This window comes from Aptenodytes patagonicus, chromosome 4 (genome assembly GCF_965638725.1).
Source record: "Aptenodytes patagonicus chromosome 4, bAptPat1.pri.cur, whole genome shotgun sequence".
Classification (NCBI taxonomy): Eukaryota; Metazoa; Chordata; class Aves; order Sphenisciformes; family Spheniscidae; genus Aptenodytes; species Aptenodytes patagonicus.
Genome location: NC_134952.1, coordinates 83,459,646 through 83,473,482, shown reverse-complemented (window position 1 = coordinate 83,473,482; position 13,837 = coordinate 83,459,646). Strand labels below are relative to the sequence as shown.

Below are 13,837 nucleotides of genomic sequence, written 5' to 3'. Positions count from 1 at the left end.
TTATTCTGCCAATTGCCTGGTGCTGTCAACTGATTGTGGAGCGGAAATGATAAATGAAAGCAGTGTTACTGAGCTGCCAAGTCTCCTCACTTGGCAGCTGGTGGGTGATGCTGGTAATTGTTACCAAAAGCGTAATTGCTCTGGGCTCAGCCTACGATTTCAACAAAGCAGCCTGGTATTCCTCCTCCGGGACACGCGATACCTGCCTTTCCTCAGTTGTCTCCGGCGGAGGACGACTTGTGAAGTAAATCCAACCCGGCGCTCATGTCGGGGAGCGCTCGGGCTGGGTGCTCTGTTGGTGCATCGCTCCCAGCGGAGCGGCAGCCCTTCTCCCCGTGGTGTGTCCTCCCCGCTCCCCAAAGCGAGAGTGCCACTCTCGCATGCATCTGGCGGCCCTGGGGACAGAGCAGCCCCTTTGAAAGTTAATGGCATGAGTTTTACTGGTTTCTCGTAAAAGCAGGAAAGGTAATTAGTAGGGTACATGATAAGCAATAACAACCACCTTGTTCTTGACATGACGGTAAAAATTTCAAGCTTGATTCCTGGCTAATATTAAGGCTTCGGCTGTAGACTGCTGTTTTTGCCCTGCTTAGTAATTGCAGCAATACCGCCAACCAGATGACGGGCTTTACAAGTCTGGCGTGCTACAGAGGACGGTCCAGCATCCAGTGACATTTTATGGATTGACTGAATATTTTCATGAAGCTGTAAGAAATGGAAAGGCGGCTGTGGGGAGGACACAAACCAACTGTTGTAGGCTTCTTATTTCCACAGTCACTGCACCAGAATAGAGCACGGATTGTTATCTAGTGTGATGATATCCCATGTTAAGCGGCATCTGATCAAATTACTGAAGCTTTTTGCGTATTAATAGCAGACTCCGATTATTTTTGATTTGTTGGGCTTTTTTTTTTTTTGCCGAGGTAGAGGAAGAACAGGTGCAGCAGCCGTATGAAGTTATGATAGCCAGTTGAAAAAGCCACGGTCAAAGAGATTTAGGTCTTTCTGTGCTCCGGTTAATATGACAGTGTGGCAACAGCAAACCACGAGTGCTCACAGCTGCTCTGGGCTCCCGCTTCCGCGCTGTGTCTGCTCTTTGTCTCTTTAGCTTATTCTTTGCTTCAGCCCTCCTTTGCTTTTACCGCTGGTTGCTTTCTTGCCTCATTTTCTTCTTAGCCTTTTCTCAATGTGCAGTTCTTTTGCTCTCTCTCCTGCCTTTTTCTAAATCCTCATCAGTATTCTCCAAACCCAGTACGTGCTTGCGCTGTGCTCCTGTGTCTTGGGTTTTATTTTATTTTGTCTTGTGTCTGGGTGCCTGCAAGCTCTAAAGGTTTCTGAGCATATCTTTCTTGTTGGCCTCTGTTCCGCAAACCGACCAAGTAATGTAGATATCTCTTCTTGCAGCATGGTGTTTTAAAATTCAGTTGAATTAGGTATCATTTCTTCTTTTGATGTAGGGAAATCCAAAGAATTAATAAATTACAATGGCACTACTTGGCAATTAAGGAGTGCTTTCTGTCTTCAAAGTGCTCCGTGCACAGTATTTCATTATTTATACTGTTAATTATATTAGTACTTGTAAGGAAAAAGCCCCTTAAATTGTCGTTGATGAAAGTACACTCTTAACAGGATAAGAATTCAGTGCTTAAATTGTAGCAGATAATTTCTCCGCTGAGGTACAGTGCCTTGGAGAAGATGTAAGGTGGATTTACAGCAGTTCTTTAAGTGTCTAGTGAAAAGTCTTGCTTTATGTTTTAAACAGTAATACCTGGGAGCTTTAAAGTGTCTTTGTAAGTGCTGGATGAACAGTAACGAAGCCTTACAGCGTGCAGGACAGGTAGGTGGGATCCTCATTTTGCAGCGGGGTGATTAGTATCTCAGTTCCTATCAGCAGAGTGACTTAAGAGCCTTTCTTACAATACTGGGGCTTCTCTGTCACTTCTGACCATGTCACCCTAGCTTGGGCGGACCAAGGTCTCACAGTTAGCTAAGGGCAAAACTGGGAAGAACGTTCTTAAGCTGTTGGCCCATGTTTGGTTGCCTTAGCAATAGTCATGTTTGAAATGAAAAAGCCAAAAAGAAAAATGAAAATACTAGCAGTCTGCGTTCTCCAGGTCGTAAGAGCTCTACATACGTACCAATAAATCTTTTTATGCTTTTCTGTATTAGCAGCTGTTAGCTACACGCTTCCATGTAAACAGGGAACACATTAAAATTAGTTTGAAATGTGATCCTAAAATAGTCAGCACCCAGGAGAACCACCAAAAGTAATTGTTGCAGTAACCTCCTTGTTCTTTTATGGATTTCCACCATGTGTATGAAGTACATGTGCTGCTTTTCTCTCCCATCTCAAAGGAATTAAATGGCCTTGCGCTTGAAATTGCTGATAGCCAGAGCATTACATTTTGCTCAATTTACTGTGACTGTAACATTCAGACATTTGGTAGCATTACAGAGAATAAAAACTCCACCTTTCTGTAGAGAAGTCAGTAAACTTAATTGTCGTCAAACTTTTCAAATTTCAGTTTAGGTCTGTTGCTCCACAGCCGGGAATCTTAAGCTAAATGTTGAACTGTCAAAAGAGCTGAACACCAAGACCCGTGAACTGCATGGAAGACTCTCGTATCCGAAAAATCAGGCAGTAGTCTCCTGACTATTAACTAGATTCTGAAGTCTTAAAACCTCTGCAGAGATGTGCCGGTTTTGATCTGATACCTGGCAAATGGAAATCACTGATGTGTGCAGATGCTTCCAGGTGTCTACTGGGTGGATTTAGAAAAAGCTGATTTGAGCCCGCAGATAGGAGGCAGCTTGCTTAGACTGTAATAGAAAATAGGGGAGGGAGAAGGCCAAAGAGAGGGTTTTCTTATCAGAAACTTGAGCATTTAAGTCTCAGAATGTGAGTAAGGGTAGCTCTGTGCTGATCCCTTGCCATGTCCTTTGGCCAATATTCCACCATGGAAATACTTCTTTTTTTTAAATAAAGGAGAGAGGCCACAGGGTGAGGGTTTAGGAGAGCCAAGCAATGAGGCACTAAATCTGCTCTCTCCCTTTCCGCTCCCTGTACCCAGTGCTTTACCCCGTGGCTGGCTTATGAGACAGCAGCCTCACCCTGCAGTGAGCTGCCAGTTTTAAAATGCAGACTGCTTTTCGGCATTGACATCGTTCTCGCACAGATTTTCTCCTTTTTCACCCACTGTTTTGGGATTCTCCTTCCAGGTGGAAAAAAACAAGCGAAGGAATAAATCAATAGATATATCAAATGGTTTCGTCAAACAGATTAAATGTCACTTTTTGCCAGTGGAAAAATGTTAGGAGTTTTGGGTATTATCATGGTTTTAGGAGTCTTAGGGTGGATCTGAGTATGATAAAGCTTTGTTAAAGAGAGCAGAATGAGTTAACTATGGCATGTGCGTTAGCTAAAGCTTGACGCACACATAACTTAACCTGAATTTATTCTGTAACTGTACCATAAATCTGCTGGCAGAGATGAAGTCAAGGTTTCTGCTCTACAGCTGCAGCCGTGTGTATGCGAGAGGAGAACCAGCTGTATTACCAGAGCGGAAAATACCATCTCTCTTTGTCTTGTTGATATCTTGCCCCAAGGGCTGTACACTTTCTGCCATCTCTTGCTGTTACTAAGGTTAGTGTTGCCACCATCATGACATTAACAGAGAATCTCCCTAAATTTCTGATGCTGCCAGAGTGCTCATTGCCTGTGCGTGTACTTTGCCATGAGAGAAGAGCAGAGTTTGATATGAACAAAATGCTTTTGTAAAGCAGTGAAGAGACACAAGGATTTGTTAGCAGTATTTCTGGTTATCCCACTGTTTGCAGGTTTGCACTCTTGATCCGGCGTCACAGGGTAAGCCATTTTGTTTTGACAAAGAGCACAGTTTCAGAGGGGAGGCAGCCAGCCTTTTCTACTTGACGGTCAGCCCTGGATGCAGGACGGGTCAAAGAAGAGAGAACCTCTACCAGTGCCCTCTTTCAGTCACGTAGGCGTGGTGAAACCTTGTCAGACACCTATGAATCGCCTCTCCCCATGGCTTGCGCAGGCTGGCTTGTAGTACATCACATTAAGTTTTCAGAAGAGCGCAGCACCCAGCAGCTTCTGTGTAAGTGTCTGAGCAAGTGGACAGATTTTTCAAGACTTTTTTGCTCTCATTAAGCAGTCAAATGGGCCTTTAAGGCACATTTGAGTGTTTTATCATTATGCTTAACAGTTTTAGTAGTTAGCCCTAAATGTGTTCTTAGTAGCAAACTGTTAATCATCCTTTCATATCTTCATTTGCCTAAGTCGTACTTTACACTGTGAGTAAATTGACTTACTGGAGTAAATCACTACATCATGTAAATGAGTAGCAAAATCTGGTCTTCTTTCAAATCAATTAAAAATGAGGCTTAATGGTTTGGATAGCAGCTGTCTGTACTACACAGGAAAATTTCCTGTATGCCGTAAATTTAGACTAGTATACGCACAGTGGTTGTCTGACGGAAAAGAGTTTTTCAGATGAGAAACTGATCTTCCTCTTTCCTTTTTCTTTTGGTGGATTTAACTGAAGGCTTTTAAAAACAGATAAATAAATACGAACGTAGCAATTGTATCCTTCAGATTATCTCAGTACGTAGTTACTGGTTGCTTTTCTAAGCTGCCAGAGAAAGGATACTTGGCATGGGTAAAGGGACACTGCAGAGGAGCTGAGTGCAGGCAAGACATTTTCATAGGAAAGGGGGTGGCAGGCAGAGGGAGAAGTGTGGCAGGCAGACTCAGCTGCTTCTCCGGGATGCTGCTGATGCTGTTTGATGTCCAGATGGCTGGAAGTCGATGTTCGGGAGTAAAGAGAAGGAAGGCTTTGTTTTCCAAGCATCCTACCGAAAATAATGAGTCCCAAGTAGCTGCTCAGACCTTGGAGAAACTGGCGGGAGAGAAGGAGAAGTCTGGCAAGTGTCCAAGCAACTGGATGAGGGCCTGAGCTGCCTTATGAAAGCATGGGGGTGGCGTGGGATCATGACCTCAGTGCGGAGGGAATGGAAAGGGGTCAAGCAGGGGTGGTGAAAACCCTTGCGAATTAGCTGCAGGTGTTCCAGTTGGGTGCACTGATTGAGTGGTGGCGATGGCTATTTCCAGATTTGTTGGACTGTCTGCTTAGTCAGAGTCCCCTTCGTGACGTTTTGGAATAAATGTGACCAGGTAGAGCCTGTTCATACCTGGCCATGCATTCAGCATTTTTGACTAAATCAATTTAATTGCATCTTGGGCTCTTCAGACCTTTCCTTCCATCTTACAGCCTAACGTAATGAGCGCAGTTTACGTCCTGGTTTTGACATGAGAACTTTTTATTTCTGTGATCCTGCAGACTGAAGATTTTGGATGTTATATTCAACAGCTCATTTGCATTCAAGCATGTCAGTATTTACCTGCATTCCCCATCAGCTCACGGGGTGCTGTATGGTGCCACAGCTCTCTGTCCAGGAGCGTGTAAGCCTCAAAGCTAGCTCAGCTGCCTCAGCACAAGCTGTGATCGTAGCAGCAGCTACAGTTTGGACAGTCTGAACTTGATTATAGAGAAGTTTCCCAGAGATGCTATAATCACCTTGAGGTTATTGGAGGTTATGTCCTATCGATTATCTTGCCATTGGAGTTGATTATTTGCCGCACATTGCCTTGTCTTTCAACTGCGTGTTTGAAGTTATTGAACGAATAGTACCAAAGTTATGCCTGTTAAGTGTGTGGGAGGGAGGAGTGGTCTGTTGCAGACTTTATACTCTTCCAGTCTGTCTATGTTGAGCTATTTGAGCCATTTGCTGTTGCGTAAAATAGCACGCGCCTTGTGCTGTATAGGTCTAATTTAAAACTTTACGTTTATTTGCAGAATAACACAATTTGGAAGCCAGATTCTTGCCAAGACTGCCGTTGCCATAGCAATATTGTCACCTGTGAACCTACTGTCTGCAAACACCCTCGGTGTGACTTTCAGAAGGTAAGGGGCTGCAACAGTCCAAATGCCAGCTGACCCGTTCTGTGTGGTGGGAGAAATGTCAGGTCACTCGGGAGTGAGTTCCCAGCCTTCCCCTGCTTTAAACCCCTGGAATGCTTGTTTGGGTCCGCCACGCCGTGTTACATGTAAAGGAATGGTGGGAGCAGTTGGGGTAATTGGTCCTACAGTCCCTGTGGAAGCAAAGCTCCTCTTGTACTAAGAGGGGCACAGAAAGAGGATGCAGCATGAGGTGTTTCCCTGGAGGAACTGGCAGAGGTGAGCTGCTTGCTTATGTTTGTACACCGTGGTGACAGCTGCCGTATCAACCCTCTGGGCTCAGCTGTCTCCCTGCCGCTCCCTTTGAACCCGAGGGTCTGATTCACAGCAGGATTTGGGGGAAGCAAGAGGAAGGAGTGAAAATCCCGTTTCGCCTCCCAGGGCGTGTGTGACTGCCCAGGGTCAGGCACAGTCTCTGTGCCCTTTCACTTCTCATTGATGCAAGCCTGTGCAAGAAACACACAGGCAAAACCCAGCGTGTGAGGCCTTTGTCTCCTTTGCCACAGTACAGCCAGAGGCTTGGTGTTGGACCAGCTTGCAGGCTGCCTGTGCTCCAAAGGCGGTCTGGTACCCAAAGGAAGCCCCTGAACTGGGTTTGGACCTCCCAGCATGAGCTCAGCTTCCAGTCACCCTTCATTTGAACGCGGAGCTGGGTCTCCCTCAAATGTGCAGATGGATGCTTTCCACTCTGATGAACAACAACAGAGCTGAGATTGTCTGTCTTTCAGTTTCTTCTGCCTTGTGATGGTTGTTGAGCTTTCATTGTCTCCTGTTTATCTTTCTGAGCCTTCATTAATGGTTACAGCTAATTGGCCATGGAATTGGTCTTGCATTAGCATCTGGATTACTGGGGTAGTACGCATGAATGACAACGAAAATTAGTGTTTTAAAGAGGCACTGCCAATATAATTATATGGCTTTATGAAGCAGGTTAAAATGTTTTCCAATACGACAGCATTAATGAGGTAATAATTTTGATTCGTACCGGGTTTCCCCATTATTATCGCTGTGTATTGATTAAAGCAAGACTGAAATATCAGGAATTTTTGTGCGAAGAGGAGAGAAATAAAAAAAGAGTGCCGTCATGGCACACCTAACAATGAGTGGGCTAGATGTTGTTGTTCATTTTAAAAAATGGGATAAATGAAAAGGTGGCAACTTTAAAGCTCATAAAGGGAAATAGATTTATAGTGTGAAATGAATCTGTGTGACTCCTTGACATGGGTAATCTTCAAGACAGAGAGTTTAAGTGTTCCATAAAGGTTTGGCCATTTAAATGTTGAAAAGGATCATCAAGGAAGGAATCCAATCATCCTTCAAGCATAAACAAACCACTGATGAACGAGGTCAGAAATCGCCATCCTTCTCCATGGTTTATTTCTTATCTGCGTATTATGAGATTTATGCTAATATTGCTGATCTTGTTTACAGCAACAAGGCATAAACAAAACCAGGCAGCCTTTGCAAAAAGCGTACCCATTGGTGTTCTAAACATTTGTATGTAAAACCTGCTGCTGTGCATACCAAATGCTTTGAGTAGGTGGAAAATCAGCAAACATTATTTCTGTTGTGCGAACCAAAACAAACCAACAGCCAAGAACAGTTTCTCCAACAGCAGGATCACAGTTGAATAGGGTTTAATGGTTTAAGCTAAATGAAATATTTAATTTTGTCTCCCACCTCCTAAAAAACACGGCATTGAAGGAAACCTTGAAGTGAGAAACTTTTTTCAGTTTGAAAAGTCAAAATGTTTCTTTTAGAAAACAGAGAAAGAAAACTTGTGACATTTCAAATTATTCTGGTCGCTTTTACCATATAAATAAAGAGGTGAAAGGTAAGACAATTTTTTGGCATCGCAGTGTCTTCATTTTTTATTATAACAAAACAAACAATGACTCCCTTCTGAGCAGGAATCCCTTAGACGTTGGCCGTACCCTTTCAGAGTGGAAAGGATGGAGTATGTCTCCTGAGAAACACCTTTGCAATATTTTGAAGAAGGTGACCTCATGGACAAGTTTTTTCTACATTTCACTTCCCGAACCTGACATATTCTTCTCTGGTTTTGGTTTTCTGTTTTCTCCCTCTCCAGCTGTGGGAGGAAAATACTGAGATCTGTGGTAGCTGAGGTGGTGGCCAGGGGCCTTCATGTGCAGTTGCCATCAGTGACAGACACCCTTGCACAATAAGATCCTCCAGCAGCCAGTGCTGTCCTGTCTGTGGGGTGCTGTGCCAGGCCTGGGGTGTTTAACACGCAGCTGGGAGGAACATGAAAGCATTGCTTTGGAGAGTCCGTGGAGACGTTTTCAATGACGGGAGTCCATGATCCTTCCCAGTGTTGGCTGATGTCTTTACTGATGCGTTTTGCCCTCCGTCTGATGAGTTGCTTCCATCAGCATCATCTTTTTCCCTGCTGCTGAGCAGGACGTAGCAAGTGGTCAGCTTGCTAAGCTCCTGGAACATGCGAAGCAAAGTGGTAGTAGCATCACCTGACTATGCTGTGGTTGGAAGTGGTCAGTAGTTTTCAGTTAATTTTAAAGTAGCGTTACTAAAAAAAAGGTGGTGATTATTAAGTCGAAGAAGTACAGTTAGTGGATGCACATTCATTCTGCCTGCCAGCTGCGCTTCTGGTGTGGTGAAACGTTAGACTGAGATCCATCCTGTACATGTAGAAAACTATCTATTAAAAAAATTACATCTATACCACGTTCCTCAGAGGTCCTTCAGTGAGTAATCTTGGTTTTTTCCTTGAGTAAGTGCTTTCTATTCTTTGTTCTGGTTTGAAAACCAGTTCAGCTGGGGACTTCCTAATTGTACTGTTAGGGACGTAAATTCTGCTACTGTTGTTTTGATGGTAAAATGTCAAATACAGCAAACTGATCTGCCACCTCTCAACAAAGGGATCTGCTGTAGCAGCATTGTGTATTTCATTTAATATGTTTCCTCTCTAAACTGGGAGCACTGAGTCCAGCAAGGCCCCATGTCTTTACCTTCATGTTAAAGTCTCTGTTTCATGTGAACTGCTTATTGGATTCTCGTGTCTTTTTAGGGAGAAGTGCTCCAAATAGCACCCAACAAGTGCTGCCCTGAGTGCGCGTCCCGAGCTGAAGGATTTTGCCAGCATGAAGGACAGATCCACAGCGTGAGTCCTCTGTCGTGTTCCTCGGCAGTGGCAGTCCTTTCCAATTTTTAGCTCTCTGTTTGGTTCACGTCAGTGAAGGATGCTTAGCTGACGTGCAGGAGAAGGATAGTTCATCGGGCTTACGTTCTGTCACTATCAGATAATGTAATATAATGGGAGTTTGGTCGGCGGGTTTTGCAGTCGCTGAGCAATAGTGTGTCCTGCTTAGCTTAAGGGGAGAAAGTTTCCCACTCATTCATTCACTTTGCTGTTTCTGTGGATGATTGAGGCAATATAGTAATGTTAGGAGGGGAGCAAAGCACATTGAACTTGACATATTAGCTACCCTGAAAGAAGGCTTTTCTCTCGGCAGCCATCTATGCTGGTAGAGATTGATTGCTGTTGTGTGACCTGGGTTATGTATTTTGTAATCCTGAATTATTCAAGAAGCAGGTTCCAGGATGTGGTTTCACCTAGAGGGGCTGAAAGGCCAAAACAATAAGAATACCTGTCTACAGATAAGAAAAAAAATAAAGATTCGTGGATAGTAGTTAATGAATCATGTCGAACAATAGGCAAACGTAGAAAAATGGCTTAACGGTGAAACCAAGTCCTACGTCTGGTCTCTTACAGACTTTTTTGTTTGACAGGAGACAAGTCAGGTCCAAATCTTAAGAAGTATACTAAAATGCACAGATACATTTGAATATCTGGACCTTACACTCTACACCTGAGATGGATGTTGTAACTCTGTTTCAGCGTGAGGCATGACCAGCATGAATCTGTTATGAACTAGACAAAGACTGGAATGGGAGAGAGAGCACATCCATCCTCTTCTCATATTTCTTTGTGCCTGTGATTTGGGTCATGCTATATTATATCATATTACATTATATTTCTTCTTGTTGCTGTTGCTGCATTTTGCTGTGTTTTATTCTTGCTGCAGCTTTTGTCTTTTGGCTCTCTTTGGCAAGTCAGGTGAATAAGTAGGCATCCCCACAGGAATTATAGGCATATTTGTACCCATAGTCATATGTCACACCCCAATTCCACTGTGAGGTGGTCATTAAACGATTTTTTTGTCAGTGCAAAGTCTCATCCTGATGGCTGGCACAGATTTCCTGCTGGAAGAAGTTTTCTCTTTTGTCAGTGAGCCACTCATAATGCTTTATGACTTGACCTTCATTCTACAAGTATCTAGCTAGCAACACTGGCCCTAGCGGTAGCTCCATCGAAGAAAATCTGTACCCTCTGTCTGGCAAGAGCTTTTTTACTCCCTGCCTAACAATATTGCATGTTTTGTAAAAATTAACACTGTCTGTTTGTTGGAGTGTGTTGCAATACACCAACATGTTTCTTCTTGGGGCCAGTTTTTCCTCACCATGCCTCAGGGTAGAGATACTTGTTTCTGCATTAATGAATAAGCAAATCTAATGAGATTTTAGTCATAGTGAAGTGCGTTAAGTATGTGGGGCAGGCAGTGTTCACCTGACCACACTGTGGTCAGGTGTGTGTTGGGGCCTATGTTGAATATTCCGCTAAAGAAAACATGTCTCTAAATTTAAATTTTGCCCTACAGAAACTGTAGTGGAGAGGGGGTGTGTCCAATAGCCTGTGTCTTTTGCAGTGGGTTGTTGCTGGATGCCACTCTGCAACAGGGAGGAGAATTAGGCTGGTCCCCAGGTTTGCTACTTTACCGGTATTAATTTACTTTTTGCCCCAATAGTGCAGCCAGGAGTAAGGGCTACAATGTGCAAAGATTGACTGGGCCTGCAAAAGAGTAAAGTTAATACTAGCATAGGGGGGCTTAAAAGGCAGAAGATATATTTGCAGGTCTCATTGGCAGCTGGATTCATGCATGTGTTTTCTGTGCCTTTGGTTGTGTTGTACACTGCAGCACGGCACGCAGTGGGCCAGCTCTGGATGTGTCCAGTGCTCCTGTGCCCATGGGAAGGTGAACTGCACCCCCACGGCCTGCCCAGCCCTCACTTGTGGACGAGGAGAGCTGCAATACACTGCTCAGGGATCCTGCTGTCCCAAATGTGTGGGCCGTGGCGGTGAGTATTGCATGTGAATGGGGCACTGTCTGGCTTCATTGATCCGAGCAGTAGGTCGGACTGGAAATCTCCTTTTAGTCCCAAATCTGGAAAGCTTTTCTTTTCTTGTTCAGTTCTGCTGGGAAGACACTGGCGTCAAGTGTGTCTCTTAATTCTCTTGCTGTCCTGCTACCATATTTACATTTTTAACGGCTTCATCCACAGGCCAATAGGAAGTGCTAAGCTTTAAGCAGTGAGCAGATGTGCCTAATATATCCTTATTTTGGAGATTAAAATCTGGAAAAAAAGATGCAGATATTTCCTGTGTACTGAGGGTACCTTTGGCACTTGCAGACTCGAACTGCAAGTTCCAAAAATGCCTGAGTGATTGGATACCTTTTCTCATAGAAGTCCAGTGGGAGAAGTGCATCCAGAGCTCTTAATTCACAGATCTAAAGCCCTTGAAAACTGGTGGAATTGTTACTGTCATTACCTGCTTTGACAAACCAGAATTTTGAATTCTGAGATGCACAAAATCTGTGTTTTAATTATGGGTGACGGAAAGGGATTAAAGGGCGTTGGAAAAGAAAATTACCCATTGTTTTCATATCTCTTAGAGCCTTGCTCCTTTGATGGACGCTTGTTCCGGGATGGTGAGGACTGGCGCCTTGGTCGGTGCTCCAAATGCATCTGCGGGGACGGCACGACGCAGTGCTTCACAGCTTCCTGCCAGCCTCTGCTGTGCAGCCAGGTCGGGACCCATCGGCCTTCTGGGGACATGACTGTTGTCTTTCCCTTGGCAAGGTCCATTTCTCATGCAGATGTACAAATTAGCAGGCAAATCTTCTGTGTGACAAGTGGGCGATTTGGAAAAGGGAGTTTTGATGTGTGGAAATGATGTGGAGTGCCGGTTAAATCTGTCAGTATACACGTGCTGTCTGTCTCTTCCCTAATATCTTCTTTCCCCACCATTTTACTCTTACCAAGCACAAATACTGTCTAAAGCAACTGCTTTTTGTTTTATACTAAAAAAAATTATGTAGGGTTGATCAGGAAATTTTTTTATTTCTGTGAGGGAAGGAATGAAAAGACAAGATTTTTAATGGGGGTTTATCTTCACAAATTTCAGTGTTGGGTTTGCAGCTGAAAAGTTTGGTTTGCAGGTCTTGTTTACTTTGTTTTTTACAAGAACTCTAGAAATACAGTTGAAAGTAGTCAAATGCGGATGAAATTCCCCTTTTGACTTAAAGAGTTTAGAAATACAAGACAACTTCAGCTGAAAGAAGAGTCTCAGAGCACTATTCCTTACGTGTGCTTGTGTTTAGAAATCAACAAAAACAGTAAGATAAGTTAGGCAAGCTCAAGTTGTGACTCACGGTTTTAGTCCAATTGAGAGAACTGGAACATTTCTGTCTCCAGGGTCTTTGCTGTGGACAAGTGATGAGTTCTCAGCACTTGTGCAGTGATCAACCAAACCAAAACACTACAGGATTATATACAGTGTTAACACAGGGGTTAGTAAAGGCAGCAAACTATACACACTACTCCACACTCCGTACAAGTGACTCAATTTTTTGAATTCTCTTCATTATATTGGAAGTGCCTAAGGGTGTGACTATGCTCTTTGGATTTCTTTTCATTGGGCCCATTGTACCGGTTTTCTTGGGCACCTTGGTGTACTCCTTTACAACAGCATGCCATGCTAAGGAAATGCAGGAACTGGCTCCCTGGAAATCCCTCTTTCTGACTTTATGTTTTAGGAGCTGCTGTTTCCCAAGTATTTTTTAATCTATTACCACGCTCCAACGATGAATCCACAAGCTCACTTGAAATGTGTGCTCTGGCTGAGCACGCTTCCCTGTAGCACTGAAAAAACCAAAAGCAGTAGTCATAAACTTTTTCTCCTGTTGATGCTTACCCAGCTTTCTATTATTGGACCACGTTTGTACAATTAACACTTTTTTTTTTTTGATAGAAGGAAAGCCCACCTGTTTCTGTGCATGCTAAATCTGTTTTGCTTTGTCCTGAGATACTCAGTGTTTGTTGACTAAGGACTGTGCATTAAAACAAATTTATGCCTGCTTTAGATTCCTCCTTTCCCACTCAAATGAACTGATGTTACCTGCTGACTGATTGCACTAGTGTTTAATCAGCTAATCATTAGGATTCAATTTGTGGAAACAGAAATGACTGTGTTGTTGCTGTGATGTATCTGAGAATAATTGGCTGAGAGCATCCAAGTTAATGCAGCAGGAAGCCAATTCTGATGGTGTTCCAGGTATTTCCTACCAAGGTGCCCGATGGAAGGGACCTTGGCAGGATGTGCAAGGATCCTGTTCTGCTCTCAATCATACCTAACGTTTTCTCTCATGTGCCTTTATCTCTGTCACTTTCTTCATTCTCCACTCCCTGTCAAAAGCAAATACATAAATTCTCCCAGTATCAAACTCTCATCCTCCATCTTTCAGATAACTGTGCCCTTCCCTGGCTGCTGAGGGAGAGGAACTTCAAAAATGCTTGTTGCATGCAGGAGTGCACCTGAATGTCCCACCACATATCCCACCAAAATCCATGACAGAGTTCTTTTAACTCTGCTAGGAAATCTATTGTTGATAACTTTGATACGAAGTCGTCCACTCTTTCTT

General features: G+C 43.7%; 1 protein-coding gene across 1 annotated transcript in view; it reads left to right on the top strand.

Moving 5' to 3' along the window:
- Positions 1-13,837, top strand: part of FRAS1 (Fraser extracellular matrix complex subunit 1) — a 171,995-nt gene that overhangs the window by 52,270 nt on the left and 105,888 nt on the right. The window contains exons 4-7 of the mRNA XM_076337699.1: positions 5,877-5,984; positions 9,085-9,177; positions 11,054-11,213; positions 11,810-11,943. Of these exons, the coding sequence (XP_076193814.1) occupies positions 5,877-5,984; positions 9,085-9,177; positions 11,054-11,213; positions 11,810-11,943 (495 nt within the window). The remainder of the gene's footprint in view (positions 1-5,876; positions 5,985-9,084; positions 9,178-11,053; positions 11,214-11,809; positions 11,944-13,837) is intronic.